The 18,243-nt window shown below is 33.4% G+C and overlaps 2 protein-coding genes and 1 pseudogene across 4 annotated transcripts; 1 reads left to right on the top strand and 2 right to left on the bottom strand.

Annotated features, from left to right (window-relative positions):
* Nucleotides 1-1,591: 1,591 nt before the first annotated feature.
* Nucleotides 1,592-4,964, bottom strand: LOC123200843 (annotated as a pseudogene).
* A 2,835-nt stretch (nt 4,965-7,799) lies between these two features.
* LOC123200997 lies at nt 7,800-8,607 on the bottom strand. Its single transcript, XM_044616437.1, has one exon. It carries the CDS (start codon nt 8,570-8,572, stop codon nt 8,015-8,017), a length of 558 nt encoding a protein of 185 aa, XP_044472372.1. The 5' UTR covers nt 8,573-8,607; the 3' UTR covers nt 7,800-8,014.
* Nucleotides 8,608-12,407: 3,800 nt separating this feature from the next.
* Nucleotides 12,408-17,230, top strand: LOC123200411 (casein kinase 1-like protein HD16). 3 transcript variants are annotated; one of them, XM_044615576.1, is made up of 16 exons: nt 12,408-13,099; nt 13,426-13,551; nt 13,638-13,711; nt 13,818-13,887; nt 13,998-14,053; nt 14,160-14,231; nt 14,374-14,468; nt 14,600-14,666; nt 14,750-14,879; nt 14,952-15,170; nt 15,310-15,440; nt 15,529-15,703; nt 15,872-15,962; nt 16,042-16,199; nt 16,295-16,483; nt 16,612-17,230. In XM_044615576.1, the coding sequence occupies exons 1-16, from the start codon at nt 12,659-12,661 to the stop codon at nt 16,669-16,671; spliced, it is 2,154 nt and encodes a 717-aa protein (XP_044471511.1). In that variant the 5' UTR covers nt 12,408-12,658; the 3' UTR covers nt 16,672-17,230. The 3 variants fall into 3 exon arrangements, with proteins under 3 accessions (XP_044471511.1, XP_044471509.1, XP_044471510.1); XM_044615574.1 differs by having other exon boundaries at nt 14,371-14,468; nt 15,298-15,440; XM_044615575.1 differs by having other exon boundaries at nt 12,409-13,099; nt 15,298-15,440.
* The last annotated feature ends 1,013 nt before the right edge of the window (nt 17,231-18,243 follow it).

Here is an 18,243-nt window from a genome sequence, read left to right as displayed (position 1 = left end):
AAAAATTAGATTTTTAATACAAAAATCAACTTTTAATATATATTTCTTTTCTTTTGCAGCAAGGAGCTATACGGCTTAATGAAACATAACTTAAAATTGGTAGAAGGTGGGCTAAAAATATGGTGGTCAAACAAGAAGATAAAGGTCAAGGAGTGGCCAGACAGGCTTCAATTAGAAGCCCAATTGCTTTTCCTTTTAATATTTTGCCTCAGGTAGGGAAGGAACAGTGTCAGTCTGATGCCACCTAAATTTGGATTATAATGGAATTAAGTTTGAACAAGACCCTTATTTTAGGTCAATAAGTTGATTGAACCTCAAAATTAACATTCAAATAGATTTAAACTCAATTCATTTATGAAAATAAATTTAATTTTTTTATTTCAATTTAACTCGATGAATCTAAACTCAAATAATACATTACCCTAATGCCGACACAATTACTCTAGCCTCAAGGCATTAGATCTTTATTTAGGCATTTTAGATCATCCAATCAAATGAGGGTTTTTGTCACCATTTTCATCATGTTGGAAGCCATTTGGATGAAACATTGATAGATTTCAGTCTTAAAGTTAACCGCTAAAAAAATCTAGAGTTAATTCATCTTAAAGGGTTATCAAATGTTATTTAATTTTAATTTAGCGATCCAGACTGAAATGTTTTTTCATAAATGATGACATAAAAAAGGTTTATTAAAAAAAAATTAGAATTTTAAAAATAGTTTATGAAAATTTTCATAATAATGATGTGATAATTAAAATTTTTTATTATTTTATTGTTATTATTTAAGAAAAAAAAAGCATCCTCCAATTAAGGAGGCAAATTTCATGATATAATGCACCTCAATTTCAAAATGTGATGTGAAAATAACCGAAGTTTAACAATTAAAAAAATTTTAAAAATATTTAACCAGTTTTATTTTAGTATACAAATTTAACATTTTTATTGTGTTTTATTAATGTCGTCTTTCTCTTATATCTCACCTCGCAAAATAAAAAAGGGGCAGAAAAAAAAGGAAAAGAGTGATTTTTTCCACTGTTAAGTTAGTGGGTCGTTTGTAGATTTTCTCCATTGAATCTAATAGCAAAATATAGATGGGAAGGAAAAAGGAGCTTTTGCTATAGAAAGAGAGAAGGCAAAGAGGCTTTTGCATGGTCTCCGAGAAGTATGATTGATATCTTGAGGCTTTTAAGATGAAAACACTGGCAATATTGATCATATATGACAGCAAAACTGAGCTGGTTTGCCAAGATAATGTCTGCTAGTTTAAATTTTTATCTTCAGACTCATCTTTATTGATGGAATCTTCTAATCATTCAAGCCTCCCCACCACCAATGAGTTCTGATTGAGCAAAAGAGAAAGGAGTTTTTGTCACCCACCATCATTGCTTAAGGGAACAGAAGGATAAAGAAAGAACAAAAAAAAAAAAAAAAAACCCTAACTCCATCATTATAACTTAGAAGGAAAAGTTTGTCACAAGAAAGGTTGTGAAAAGCCTCTCTTGGCTGGAAAATTAGTACTCAGCTTCGATTCTGCACTTAGTAAATAAACTTTGAAACATACGTAGAATGTTTCAACTAAAATACTTATATTTCAACTAAAAAAACATACGTAGAATGCTAATAATAAGACTAATGTTATAGTCTATAATGGATTTTTTGTTGAGACTGATATAATAAAATCGACAAAATAAAAAGAACCCAGATCGAGACAAAGTAATTGTAAAAAGAAAAAGGAAAAGATCGAAACAAGGTCGAGCCATTGGGTCACCGGCGGTGCAATGAAGAACTAAAATCATCGTCTCAACAATTTCATTATGCTTCGTTGACAATACTTGTTCTCTGATCATTGGATCAACCCACGTAACTAGATGACAAACTGAGTAGCAATATCGTGCCTACTCTACTATGCTCTCGTGTATCCCAAACTCAGCATCCACCGGACTTTTTCCAGTTAACAGTTCAATGAGGATAAGACCAAACCCATGGATGTCTCCTTTTTCAGTAATGTGTTTGGTTTCTTCGGTTTCTACCAACACAGGCAATTTTAGGAAACAACAATTAGAAATAACCATTTGAAAATATGCATTAATGTAAGATTAATGCATATAAGGTTCCATTAATATTTCAGTTTTTTTTTTTAATTTTATGAGTAATCCAATTTGACAGTGTTAAAATAAAGTTGATCCTTTTAATTAAAACAATAAAAAATTATACCTTATAATTAATCAATGTAACATAGAAAATAATCTCAATTTATTTTTTTATATCGTAAGATACTAGAAAATAATATTTTATAAATTGTGTAAATCTAACACAGAAATAATAAAATTATATATATATATTTTTAATATATAAATATATATATACAAATATAATAAATAAATATTATACCACATAATAACTTATATGAATAACAAAAATGTATCCGGGTAATATTGTTATAATAGAAAATGGTCCTTTTGTCCGTACATTCTAGACCGGGAAGGCTAGACATAAGCATGGGTTCATCTTTCCGTCGATGATCACTTTCTCCGGTGACACTTCGCCCACCACAATACTTGGCTTGCAATGACAATGCAAGAACCGTAGTGCTTTGGAGATTCCCACGGTAATTTTTTGTCGTCTCTCCCAACGTAAAATTGGAACAATTTCACTCAACTGTTTACCTTCGAGGTACTCATAAACCAGATATGCAGCCTCGTCAGATCGACATATACCCCTTAACTTGACGATGTTTGGATGCCGTAGCCTCCCTAATTGTGAGATATCGAAGCAGAAACTTGACGTGACTGAGTTTACGTCAAGTTTCTTCACAATGAATTGCCTGTGACTTGCTTATTAGGACCTAAATTTGTATGGCTGAATCCGTTCATGGCCTTCTGAAATGAGATTTTCTTCTTTGGTGGACAATATGATCTCCTTTATTGTTAATGATTTAGCATTCTTGGAATTGAAATTTGCATTTCGCAAATCCCATTTTCACTTTCAACTCTCTTTAGCTCCATGTTTATCTTTCATCGAGGAATGAAAGCAGCAAGAGCAAGCAGCGTCAAGGCAACGAGAAAGCAAGCAACAAGAAGCCACAAAGTGAGATTTTTATTCCTTTTGCATGGTGGTAAACCAGACAGACTATCGCCGCCGCAAAGGTCGTTTCCGGCAACTGCACTTGCTCTTATGGCAAGAAAAGCACCAGTAGACGGTAGACTACCATGAAGATGATTGTGAGAGATATTCACTTCAACAAGTGATTCAACTCTCCCTAAATTTTGTGGAATTTCGCCATTCAATTGATTTTCCGATAAATCAAGATTGCCCAGGACTGGTATATCAGAGAAACTGGCAGGGATTGGGCCCCTGAGCTGGTTGTGGCTTAGGTCTAGACTCACTATCTTCTCGCACGAAGATAATTCCTCAGGGATTGCACCGGTCAGCTTGTTTTGGCTAAGCTTTAATTGCATTAGCTCAGATAATTCTCCATAACTCCGAGGAATAGTACCTGAAAATCCATTTTCTGATAAATCCAGGTACTCAATCTTGTCACTGCCAAATGAACCAGGCAAGTTTCCGGAGAACCTGTTTCCAGCCAAATTCAACAATTCCAGCGAAGGCATGTCCCATTTTCGCTCCCCGATTTTTCCAGAGAGATTGTTGCCTGAAATATCCAAGAAATATACCAGCTGCAGCCTGGTGAATTCTGGTGATAATTCACCGGAGAGACTGTTATTTTGAAGACGCACTCGCTGCAAGCTCTTGCAAGAAGTTAAACTTTCTGGGATTTCTCCATCCAATGAATTCGAAAAGAGGATGAGCTTAGAAAGATTACCCGAGTAACAAAGTGTTTCAGGTATCTTTCCGGTGAGAAAATTGGTTGAAAGGTCAAGTATAGTGAGATTATTACGTTTACCAAGATTGTTAGGAATCTGACCTGATAACTGGTTTGACCACAATTGAAGGACTTGCAGACGTGGTAAGAAAGTTAAGGAATTTGGAATTTTCCCGGTGAATTTGTTGCAAAAAAGATGAAGGATCTCCAAGTTTTCCAATTGACCAACGAGTTCTGGGATCTCACCAGACAAATAATTGTTGCTGAGATCAAGGGAAACTAGATTTTTGAGGCCAAAAATAGCTCCACGAATTGAACCGGTTAGCTTATTTTGATAGAGAAACAGGTAACGAAGATTAAAGAGATTTCCAAACGAAGAAGGAATTTGTCCAGTGAGATTGTTGTAAACAATGTCAAGATGATTTAAAGAAGTTAAATCTCCTAATTCTTCAGGAATTTCACCGGAAAGATTGTTATATCCCAAGTAAATCCATTTAAGGCTCGTCAATTGGCCTATTTCTCTTGGGATCGGTCCAACTAACTGGTTTGAAGCCAAAGTTATAGATTCCAAAGAAGTAATTTTCCTTATCGAAATTGGAATTTTCCCCACCAAAAAATTTCCACCAAGATCAAGAACTTTTAAACCAGAAAAGAACCCAACTTCTGGAATTTCCCCGGAAAGCATGTTGTTTGATAGATCCAATACCTGAAGGCGCGAGAGTGATCCGCTTGGCACTGGACCAGTGAAGTTGTTGTTACTAAGATTGAGATGCTGAAGTGGGGAGGAAGAGAATATGTCACTGGGAATTTCCCCATAAAGCTGATTGCTTGAGAGATCGATAGTTTCCACATCTAGCAAATGAAAGATTGACGGGGAAATTTTCCCAGAAATATTTTTCCCATAAAGATGGATTATATTAACACGAGAATAATTGTTGCAAGTGACACCATTCCACTCACAAACACTAACAGAGGAATTCCAGTTGGAAAGGAAATCAAAGGGGTCGTTGATCGAAGCTTTGAAGGACAAGAGAATCTCGAGTTCATCAGCACCATGAGAAATATGAAAATTCAAGAACAAGAATAATGCCATGAACATGAACGATAATTTTGGATGTGTTCTAAGTCCAGTCATGGCCATCACGAGATGGCTTTACTTCCTCGGATCCCAAGGTGTTCAAAGAAACTTGGCTGACAGAGAAGAAGAAGAAGAAGCTAGCAAAGGGTGTATAAATAGAAGGTGGTGTAAGGATATGGGAATGGCCACGGAGTTGGGAGATATTTACGAAAGTGCAGCTTGACTGATGTTTGAACAAGAACAGTTGAAAGGAAATCAGGGACAGATCAGTTGTGTGAAAAGACTCTGATTCTGTTTGATATTGCCAAAATGCTTTTTTGACTGGCTTTAAATACTAACAAGGATCTCTGACACTGTTGAAAGTCTTTTTTATGCACAGATAAAGATAGAGCTTGATTCAGATTTACTCTGTTTCACATACTTTTTAGCCTACAATAAGCATATATTCTGGGGTTTGCACTGTATGTCGAGAGGGGTACATGTATTGTAACTTTTGGACAGTTTAAATGAAATCATCACCATCATCATCTTGGATTCTCCTTCTGAGTAGAGAAAGAGTACAAACATACAGGAGTTACGTTACGTTATACAGTTAGTAGGGCCAAAAGAAGGAAGAAGAAGAAGAAGAAGAAGAGTAGGGTTTAGAAACAGGCTGAATAAAGAAGAGAGCTGAGAGAGAGAATGTGAGTGTCTTCACATTGCAGATGCACTCATGGTGCCTGGTGCGCATACTTTCTCACTCTAAACCCACGATCTCTTTATCGAAGGAATATACAGAGTATGGTCTTTGTCACACCGGCATGCTTTCTTCTTCTCCATTTTCCAGGGCTTTACACTCTCTTGTACATGGTTAGCCATATATATTAGCCACCCACGCCCATTTCATCCCCACTTCTTTTTAAGCCAGCCTTCCCATGATATTAATAAGGACAATATTATGTGTATTCATTTTTTGATACATAAATATAAACATATATAATGTGTTATCACGTGATTAAATATTACTATATCTTTCATTTATTAAATATATATTTGGTATTTTCTTGCCTACAGATGTCTTCCTAATAACTAAGAATCTTCTCAAGGAAATCTATCCAGACTTTTGCAACTCAAAAGCAACAATAGGGTTAGGATTAACGACTAAGAAACATTCCTTGTTCATCATACGACAAGAAAAGTGAGAAACTTCTGCTTAACAATAAATCTATTCATGGTCTTCCAGAATGAATTTTCTATTCCTCCATGACAATAAATGAAAACCCCTTTTTTTTTTAGTTAATATTCCCTTTTAGTTTAATTTAAATAGGATAATTTTTTAATTTGAAAACTATTGCTATTCCTATTTGAGTTTAAATGTAACTTCTCATTTCAAATCCTTTAAATATAAAGGACTTATTAAGATAAAAAAATATGAGAAAAAAGAAAAAGACATACCCTTCCTTCTGTATACAAATTTTAAAAAATCTATTGTGTAAGTGGGATTTTGAATCATAGAATTGAATTATATAAAAAAATTTATATCTCCTATATTGACACATTAGGGCTCATTTTGTCAACAATTTTTCTTTTTTGATAATTTTTTTTTAATATTATTAAACGTTTAACTCAAATGAATCAAACTTAATCGTGGAAAGTTGTTAATATTCACTTTTTCTTGTTAATGAAATGAAGTATGGCAGACGAATTGCCGACCATTTCCCTTGAATGAGGGTCTCGATCTCTTTTAAAATTTGTAGGGTTTTTGTGTTGATAGTTAGTTAGTGGCCCGGATCAATCAGTAAGCTTTCACTTCTTTTAAAAAATTTTGCTTATAAAATTAGTCTAGATGAGGTGATTAACAGGAACATCGGTATGCATGCACTCCTGATTTGTTTCTTTTCTCCAAGGAAGAAATTTTCAATGAATTATTCATCTTTAAATGTCGGGCGCCAAGCTCCACTTTGATGGTAACAATCGGTCGATAATATTATTGAGGGTCTTTAAATTGACCTTCACATGACACAAAACAGTATCATATAAATCAAAATTATAAAGATAATTTGAATAAAAAATAAATTTTTAAATATTAAAGTAAAGATTCAAAAATTGATTAATCGAATCCTTATTAAAGGTAGATGACTATTTCCGACCTAATATAGTCTTACTTGATTAAATTTTTATCATTTATATTTTTTAAAAATTATCAAAACTCTAATTAATTTTAAATTATTATATTTTAATCAATTTTTTGAAATATAATTATTACTTTTAAAGCTAACAATACATAAATTGAAAGATTAAAATGTTTAAAAACGTGTTGAAACTTCTTTTAAAATTTGTAAAATCCTCTAAAATTTTTCCTTAACACCTTAAGTATTTTTATAAATTACAGTGTGTTTCTAAAACTTTTGAGAAAAGAAGATAAAAATAAAGAAAAAAAGATAAATAAAAAGTATAAAGAGAAAATAGAAAATAGAAAGAATAAGATAATATAAACAAACTTATAAAAAATAACTTTCTTGTCTTTTCACTTAATGGAATTCACTAGAAATAGATAACGGGTGAAAATATAGCTTTTTGAAACTTAATGGGGGGAATATGTCATTTCCTCAAACCTTAGGTGGGAAATATGTTTTGTCTTTTCAAAAGGGGACATAACCTGATAACCGTAGTCAATTATGAATCTCTTCATCACCGCCATGCAGTGCACATGAAGTCCATCAACACTCTCTCGTTCTCAATTGGTGATGAAGTTGGCACCAGGTTAATCCTTTTATATATATATATATATATATGAACATGTAGGGGAATTATAGTTTATAGAGAAAAAGCGAGGAGCCGACTTGCAGCTTGCGGCCACCATTGATCGTTAATTTGGTCCAGCTGGCCTTTTATGGTTGCGACTGATGAATGACTGAATTTGAATACTGGGAATCTGTACACTGCATTTATATATATGAATTATATACTGTGCCGAACGTATGAAAAATATCATGCGTACGTCAGTATCATGCAAGGGAAATTAAGAAATACAGTTCTTGTATTATACATATAAAGCAACTGGTAAGGATAGATTGCAAGTATAGGAAGCAATGACAATTGAAATTATACTGAAGCAACACAGAAATTCATAACTATTTCGGCATCTGAATTGACCAGTCCTTCGTGATTGTCGATATACAACTGGAGCTCCTTGCAATGGCTCCTTTTTTCTGGCCACCCTTCTCCCTAGGGCTCATAGACTTAGCCCTGATCTTTGAACGCCTCAACATCTCTCTCATCGCCTCAGCTTGGAACAGCACCGGATTTGCCCTCCCAAATCTGTTAAACCTCACACAGGCGCTCATGTGATTGTTCAAAGCCTCTTCTCTTCTCCCTCCGTTCTTCTCCATCTCCCCGTTCACAGCCTCTGAACACAACCCACATAACATTTTTCCTGAAAACTTTTCTCGCACTTGATTCACGTACTCGGCTGTGCACTCTTCACACATGCCACAGCACTCACACGTGGCTTCCTCCACCTCCGTAATGCCCGGAAGAGAGTCTGTGTCAATGGCTACTTTGGTCAGCTCAAATGAGATATCGGAGATTGTTCTCTGGAGATTTTCTATTGGAAGCCGGGGCTTGCAGTGGGCTGCTTTGTTGGGATTGTTAGGGTTTGAGCCAATGGTTTCCCCGCTTATTGGTGCCATGGAGGATCTGATTTTCACTGAAGGGTAGAAGTTTGTATGCTGCATTGATTAATTTATACAGGCTTTCTGTTTTCTCTAGAAGCCTGAGGAAAAATATGTGGACTAGGAGAAGTAGCACGTCAGCCATTAACGTATGAGCCAGGGAGGTCCCGGAAAAGCTAGACTTTTCATGAATATATTGGAAGATTTTTGTTCTTTATTGAAAACAAAACCATTTTTTACCCATGGCCCACATTATAAAATTAATGAATTAAGTATATTTGAAGATATCATATCAACATTCACGAGATGGACTATTGCAACCGCATAAATTCGGTAGTTAATAGGGTTCCCATATTTTTTCCATTGGAAAACAGATTAACGAATATGAAGACGCCGGTTTTCGATTAACCTTTTCCTGAAACAACAGACAGGTCGATATCATATATACAAAGATCACAAGATACCGATTCAACCCTGTGAGTCATCAGATTTTTTTTTTATATATATATAGAGAGAGGCGTTTATTCACATGTTTCCTGTAGAAAAGCAGGAAAAAGTGCGGCCTCTTTTTGTTAATTCTAACTTTCGGTGGCACTGCGATAACCAGCACTTCAGAAAAACTTTAATGCGCTCATATTTACTTCATGGTGATAGATAATGGAAAACATACAGAGACATTAAGATCGTTCGGGTTTAATTTAGTTATAGTTGGAATTGGCATCTTCTTTTATATCAACGGTTTAAGAATGCTTTAGAATTTTTAGTTGTAATAGAAACCATAAAAATTCTAATAAACTTTGTGTTAGGGATAAAAATACCGTGTTATCACGTATTAGTAACGTAACAAATCATTCATTCTAATGTGAGGAGTGAGGAGATATTAAAATAGAATAATATTATATGTATATATTTTTAATACATAATTTAGATATACAGATAATATATTATCATATGATTGAATATTATTTTATCTTTAATTCAAAATATTCAATCATATAATGATATATCATCTATATATTTAAATTACGTACATATAATTTTATTGATTAAAATAATATTGTGTTTTATTGCATTCCTATTTTAGGTGAACGAAGCTATATCATGTATGCCTTCTATTTAATGCATCCATATTCTGGTAATTACTCTATGGGTCCATTTATTATTATATATATATATATATATATATATATATATATATATATATATATATACACGTACATAATAAAATGTTATTATATAATTGAATATTATTTATTTTAATTTTAAAATAATTCAATTATACGATGATACATCATATATATTTTAAAATTATGTATAAAAAATATATACGTATAATTTTATTGTTATTATTATTAGATTGTATTTGGTTTAAAGAATATGAAATTATTCTGGTGAGAGCAATGATTTTAAAACCGAATCGACTTGTTCAACTGGAAACCAGTTCTAAGTCTGGTCTGGTTAATATAAAAAACAGTTTTTTAATTGAACCGGTCAAAGGTAAAAATTTGGTTTGACCAAAATTTTGAATATTTTTTGAAATTTTAATTATTTTTGAGTAATTTAATTATTTTTTATTAGATTGGATAAATTTCTAAAGGTTTGTAAAGAGACATAAGTTAAAAAATAAAATAAAAAAGAAAAAAATATTTTATATCTATTGAAATGTCTTCTATAAACAATAATTTATAGAATTATATTTTTTTTCTATATCATGAGATTGAAATTTTTTTTATTTTAATTGTTTTATTGAAATTAAATAAATAATTGTTTCTTCTTAACAAGAATATATTCTAATCCACATAAATGTGAGTATCTTGATTGATTTTATTTTTTTATAAATTTTTAAGCAAAATTTATTTATTATAATTTAATAATAAATTGAACCGGTTGATTCCCTGATTGAATCGATCAAATTGATCGAATCATGAATCGATGAGACAATCGATTTTATTACTGGTCCTGTTTTAAAAACATTGGATAAGAGTAATGCTATGTGTACACATTTTTAAGTATACAGTTAATGTGTCATCATATGATTGTGTATTATTTTATTATTAATTTAAAATTACTTAATCACATAATAAAACATTAATTATATGCATAATTATATATTTAAAACTGTGTACACATAATTTTTTTATTTTAGAAATATTAATATTATATTATTTGATTTATCAAATAATATAAAAATATGATATTTTCCCTTTATTTCATAATCACCAATGGAAATTGTTAATGCACGCAACTTGATTTAAAAGAATAATTAATGTGTGGCGGAGGATGTATTAGAATAAGCCAGTAGGGGATTGTTTAGATTGTGCTACTCCTCGCTCTGCTAAAGCCCATACACAAAAGTTTGGGTTAAGATGATGGATTGGGCTGCTTTAGTTGGACAATTGGGTTAGGTTACAAAATGAAATCAATCCATATTTCACTTTAAGAAAAAGCAACAGGCCCGTCTTCAACAATTTGATGAACGACAAAGCAAATATTGGAAAGCATTTTCACCTATTCTGTATTTATTTTTAAGCATTTTTATGTACATATAATTTTAAGTACTTAAATAAATTTAATATACTTTGATACTATTTTAAATATACTAATTTAACTTTTTTATATATTTAAAAATTTATAATTCAATTTTTAAATCTATAAATGCCATATTGACTTAACCTTATTATTGTTACCGTTGTAATAAATAAGATGAATATTAAAAATGTTAAAAAATAACGTCATTTAAGAAGGTAAAGAAGATTAATATAGAATAAGAAGTCAATTAAACTATATTAAAACGATATTGTTTGAGAAGTTAAATATTATTATAACTGAATAAAAATAATAAAATAATTAAACTTTTTGATGATACCCGTTTAATTTTTCTTAGCAAACCTACCTACAGATTAGAAAAACAGCCACATGCAAATAGTTAGTTTTTTAACGTTGCTTTAATAGGCCATACACCATCTAATTTCTTTTGCAATATAACACAAAAGAATGTGAAACCATAATTGTAAACTTTATAACAATTTAATAAACAAAAGATTATTGCTAATCAAAGTTATGACAGAAATCGATTCAAACCGAATTCAAATAAATGTTAATTAAAGATTAGATCAAAATTAAAGAATTAATTTTTAACTTAAATTTGATATTTTTATAAAATTGAGTTTCGGGCTCATATAAAAACTAACTTGATTTTATTTGATGGAATAAAACTTAAATTTAAATATTTAAATTTAAATTTAATTTAAAATTAATTTATTTAATCTAATTTACAAGCCTATTTTAAGTAGTAGGGATCACATCCGACTCGAAGTCACAAACATTGCTAGGAATACTAGAAGTTGGAAGGTCAGCTGTGTCCCCTTCACATGCATCTTTATGAATTTATAATTTTGTTTTTTGGGCGGAGGATACCAAAGAAAGTTGTGTTCATTTCTGATGACATGTCAACTTGTTATTGGCCATAACCTCCTAAATAACCAAAATCCAAAACCTACTACATACATTCTAAATTCTATCCACATATTGGAATTTGCATTAAGTGAGATAAATAAATTCGAATCGAATTAAATTAAATCGTATTTTAATAAAGATCAATCTAAATTTGATCTGAATTGTATCATTAAAGGAAATAATATTATCAAAGAAACAAATTACTTAAACTCGAATTGAATTATCATACCCAAATCATAATTCGATTTAAAATTATTTGAGTTGGATTTAGATAGGGGCAAGAGTCAATCTGGTTCTAATCTAAATATTTTATAATTATTATGATAATTTCATAATTATCAACAAATAATAATAGTCATAAAGCTAAAAATCAAACAAAATTTTGTTAATTCAAAAATAAAATTAAAAAATCAACAATAGAAGAGCTTCTCTTTCATCGCGTCTGTCTGTGTAGGCAAATAGAATCCCAATCTTTTTATTTCCCTCCATAGATCTCCAAAATTTTCACTCTCCAAAACCTAATTTTCTCCCTCCATTCTCATTTTGATCTCCGTAAAGCAAACACATCAACGTCGTCGTCATCTTTCTGATCAGTGAATCGAGTCCGGACAATGATTCTAGAAGTTTCGTGAATCTTCTCCTTCATGGATGAACTACATCCGTATGATGCCTGAACTGCGCAGCAGAGCTCGCAGATATCGGGCCTCTGTAAACCGAAACCCGAACCCAAATCCGGAACCTGTAGCTCCAAGCCAACACCAACCTCACTCCGATAATAATATTGACGATAACATTAATAATAATAATAATAACAGGAAGAAGCTGACTGTTCGAACTCGACAGCAAAGGAGAGACGGACAAAATAAGACGAAACGCAGCACGATCGTCGCTGTTGATGACAAGAAGGGTGATAATAATAATATTGTGAACGTTCAGGAAACAGCGCCGTTGAAGGATAACGAAGAGGCTAGGGTTTTGCTAGAACAAGTTGCAGAGAAAAAGATGGGTGAGTACGACAGCGGTGGCCGTAGCGCAGATAAGGGTGCCGGAGCTGAGGATGAAGGAAGCACAGCTCCTCTTCCCGAGAAGGTTAAAAATTTCACCCTATTTTAAAACTTTTTTGCTAATCTTATTTGAATAGTTGGTAAGAAATGTTGTGAAATTGGTAGAAATGCACGAATTTCATTTTCTTTTTGTTTTAGTCGTGTTTTCTGTTGCTTGAGAATTTTAGCAGTATTTAATATTAACGAATAAGGCATGTTATTTAAATTTATGACTACCATTTTTTTCAATTATTTGTGTGCTGATAAGTAAAAATGCAGTGTGAAGATAAGTCATAGCAATGAGGAATTATTGAGAACTGAAAAGATTTTGATGTCATTATGGTATTCTAATACTTTAATTCACGAGAACAGGTTCAGGTTGGTGGTTCCCCAATGTACAGAATAGAAAGAAAACTGGGGAAAGGAGGCTTTGGACAAGTTTATGTTGGTCGGCGGATTAGTCCAACAAATGAAAGAACTGGCCCAGGAGCTTTAGAGGTATGATATGATTGCAAATATTGCTTTCCTTTTGTTGTCTTAAATTACAATAGTAAAGCACTTACTCTTTCTATGTGAATTTCTAGGTAGCCTTAAAATTTGAGCATAGAAGTAGTAAAGGGTGTAATTATGGACCGCCTTACGAGTGGCAAGTTTACAAGTGAGGCTTCTGTTTTATCTTGTTTCCTATTCTTTCCATGTATTGTGTTCTTGTTGTAAAAGTTATATGTGAGGAAAAACTTTCACTTTTTCTGCTGTTTAAACAGTGCACTTGGTGGCACTCATGGCGTGCCACGAGTTCATTTCAAGGGCCGGCAAGGCGACTACTATGTCATGGTATTTTCTTGCTTTAATCCCTTCCTATTATGAGACCAAGAGGCTTTATTTTTTATTTTGTTTTTCTGCACATAGAATGATTTTGTACTATCATCTGATATTGCATACAGGTTATGGATATGCTTGGACCTAGTTTATGGGATGTTTGGAATAACAATTCACATACGTAAGTTATTTTTTAAACCGATAACAAAATGTTATTTAATCCAAAACTATTCACTGAATGGGAGACTTAATCCTTATCAAATGTTTTCTTTTGTCTTTCTATTCAGGATGTCAATTGAAATGGTTGCATGTATTGCTATTGAAGCAATTTCCATTCTGGAGAAGATGCACTCTAGAGGGTGATACTCTTTAGTTTTTAATGTTTCTTTCAATTTATTTATTAAGTGCCAATTTTAATCAATAAAGATCCATTCTTTTACTACCTATCGTTGCTGTGTATTGGTGCAATGAATATGATACTAGTGTTTCCATCTTTAGCAGATATGTGCATGGGGATGTAAAACCTGAGAATTTTTTGCTTGGTCCTCCGGGAACTCCTGCCGAGAAAAAGCTTTTTCTTGTTGACCTTGGGCTAGGTAAGCTGTAGCGTATACTGTCTTCTTTGTGCAGAATGGTCAAAATTAATAATGCATCATCTTGTTGTCTGTGTTGTGTTGCAGTTGTACACCTAACATTTTAGCATCTTGTCATTTGTGTTATGTTACAGCTACCAGGTGGCGAGATAGTTCAACTGGCCAACATGTTGAATATGACCAACGCCCAGATGTTTTCAGGTGAAATTAAATTTGTTTATTTATAACGGTTACAGCTTCGTTTTCTTAAATGTTGTTTTAATAACCATGATTCACTGGTGCAGAGGAACAGTGCGCTATGCTAGTGTGCATGCTCATCTTGGTAGAACTGGCAGCAGGAGAGATGACCTAGAGTCTCTTGCATACACACTCATTTTTCTTCTTCGTGGCCGACTTCCTTGGCAAGGATATCAGGTTTGCACTTTTCAAATTATTGGTGATATGCTTTGATTAATTTTTATCACTCCATGAAAGTGTTTTCTTTAGGGGGAAAATAAAGGATTCCTTGTATGCAAGAAGAAGATGGCTACTTCCCCAGAAACCTTGTGTTGCTTTTGCCCTCAGCCTTTTCGGCAGTTTGTTGAGTATGTGGTTAATTTGAAGTTTGATGAGGAACCCAATTATGCGAAATATATCTCCCTTTTCGATGGAATTGTTGGTCCAAATCCAGATATTAGGCCAATTAACACTGATGGTGCACAGAAGGTAGTGTGATGCCCTTGCATCTGTCTTTCTCTGACTAATTGGCTGTTTGTTTTATATTTTCTACAAATATTTTTTCTTTGCTATTCTGATTTGGAATCCAGTTGATGTATATATTTGTGCTGTGAAGCTTATATATCAGGTAGGACATAAGAGAGGACGATTGACAATGGAGGATGAAGAAGATGAACAGCCAAAGAAGAAGGTTCGCATGGGGATGCCTGCAACTCAATGGATTAGTGTTTATAATGCTCGTCGGCCTATGAAACAAAGGTATTTACTTAAATCAACTCCCAAGCTCTTCAAGTTAGTGATAGAAGGGTCAAGAAATCTGATGATTGCCCCACCTTGCCTTTTGCAGATATCACTATAACGTGGCTGATGGGAGGCTCTCCCAACATATTGACAAAGGAAATGAAGATGGGCTATTTATCAGTAGCGTGGCTTCATGTTCAAATCTGTGGGCGTTAATTATGGATGCAGGCACTGGCTTTAGTGCTCAAGTTTATGAACTCTCACCCTACTTCCTTCACAAGGTTTCTTTTATTCCATATAAATTCTAGTAATTTTCAATCTTTAGTGATGTGTATCACATCTTGCAATTTACCAAGCAGTGAGGGTGGCTATAATTGTGTTCCATTAAAATGCTATTTTGTTATGTTTACTTAACAAATTAACCATGTTAATCTTTACATATTTTGAAGGAATGGATTATGGAACAATGGGAGAAAAATTACTACATCAGTGCAATAGCAGGAGCTAATAATGGTAGCTCATTGGTTGTAATGTCAAAAGGTTAGTTTCGCTATTGGTGCTGTTAATGTGATTCAAAATTTTTTTGATTCTACAGATTTTATTTTTCCCTTTTGTATAGGGACTCAGTATTTGCAGCAATCCTACAAAGTCAGTGATTCGTTTCCATTTAAGTGGATAAATAAAAAATGGAGGGAGGGTTTTTATGTCACTGCAATGGCCACAGCTGGAAGTAGATGGGCAATTGTTATGTCTCGTGGTGCTGGATTTTCTGACCAGGTCTATTTTGGGATTTGCAACTGTCCTCTCAAACTGAATGCATTCTGGTGGCTAGAAATATGTCTAATATAACATTCTCCTCCTCTCAACTGCAGGTTGTGGAGCTAGATTTTCTGTATCCTAGTGAAGGTATTCATCGGAGGTGGGATAGTGGTTACCGTATCACATCAACTGCAGCAACTTGGGACCAGGCTGCTTTTGTTCTCAGTGTTCCAAGACGAAAGCCAGCTGATGAAACTCAAGAGACTTTGCGGACTTCTGCTTTTCCTAGTACTCATGTTAAGGTAGATCATACAAATTTACTGTTTACTTTCCATATTTTTATTGAGCTGCTTTCTATATCTATTTGCTTTCTTAAATTCTCAAAATTTCTTTCTAGAAGCATAACCATTCACGCATGGCTTTTTTGCAGGAGAAATGGGCAAAGAATCTTTATATTGCATCTGTTTGCTATGGTCAAACTGTTTCATGAACCACCAAACTTTTGTTGGAATGCCACACATCTTGTCTGTTTGTGCACATGCACAACTGCAAACAGCACTCACCATCCATTACCCCTTTTGTGAAGCTAAGTTCTGCTGTAGCCAAGTTGACTCATCACCACAATGGGAGTTGATGTATGCAAAATTTATACTTTATCGTCACCATCATGTAGCATCTACAACAATCACCTGTGCACTGTCTTTCAATTGTGTTGAAAATGCTTATGAGCTCATGCTAGATATCTCATGGCCGTTTGGATCGGTAATTTTATATAATTGTATATTTTTGGACAATAATTACTTGATTGAAGGCATGTGCACAGGTCTTTCATTGTTAATAGTGAACCTGCAAGAATGATTTGCAGTGTGTTCTAGTCACTGCAATCATCCAGTCTGTAGTCATTTCTTTTTCCCTTGTTTTCGGGCTTGGTCCTGGGACATCTCAATTTGACCTTCAAGACAGAGAGAATGCCATCTATTTTGTATACACTGAAGCAACAGTTTGTAATGGCTTATTATTATCAATTTCTAATGCTATAATTTTATGCATATATCTGCATAAACCCAAAGTTTACATGATGTTTTTGGTGCATGATCTGCCTGAATAAATGGAACTCTCGTTTTAATTGCACAAACATGCTATTGATGAGTCTCATCCACTCAATCCCCCTTCTCTCCTAAGTGCAGATCTTTTGACCTGTGCATTTTCCTTCTCAATATAGTTTTTGCTGAAGGTCATTTTTCTTCCAAAGAATTATAATTGCGTAGGGGTGAGTGTCTTCATGGAGAAAGTTAATGTACTTAAATATGGTTGATCATTGATTAGTTACAGCATTGGCTTCTGGGTTATTTGGTGTAAGCATGTGATGATTGTTTTGTCATAGTATTCTTTATCTGTTTGTATTGTATTAGATCAAAACTGTTTTAGCATTTTTCTGAACCACACTTGAGTGTTCCTGTCCAGAGTTTAAGAATGGTGGTTAGCCAATGGTTCTTCATGTGCTGGTTGTTTGTCTAATGTTATTTGCATTAAAAGGCTTAACTATTTTTCCCACCAGTGTTTCTGTGTTTTTATCTAGTATTAGTTATTAATGTTGATCAAGATCTTGGAAGCAGACACGGCATGCAAGGCCTCTTAACACATACAAGAATTTAAGGTACCAATTGACCAAGCAAAACTTGACCACGTAAGTCCTGGGATTGTTGTTGGGAAGATTCATTCTTAATTGTTTGTTTTCTGACTTGCAAAATGTTCTTACGTTTTCTCATTCTCAAATTTTTCTTGTTGAGCAGTAATTTCATTGTATTTTATATATTACAGGGCAAGCTTGAAACTCACTTGGCTAATATATCAAGCTCCGGAGTCTCTGCAGTGCTTTAACAGTGAGTTTGCGCACTCTATAGCTGTATGCAGGGTTATTTCATGTGGAGTGGACACAGAATGAGAAGGAAAAAGTGATAACACTCAGGGTTAACTTAGGCATCATATGGAATTTGAATGGATTTATATTGATAACCTGTGATGATTGAGATAGACCATCCATGACGGTCTAATGAGCTAT

Source organism: Mangifera indica, chromosome 17 (assembly GCF_011075055.1).
Source record: "Mangifera indica cultivar Alphonso chromosome 17, CATAS_Mindica_2.1, whole genome shotgun sequence".
NCBI classification, from domain to species: Eukaryota; Viridiplantae; Streptophyta; class Magnoliopsida; order Sapindales; family Anacardiaceae; genus Mangifera; species Mangifera indica.
The sequence above is the reverse complement of the archived record's forward strand: the minus strand, read 5'-3'. Positions and strand labels throughout refer to the sequence as shown.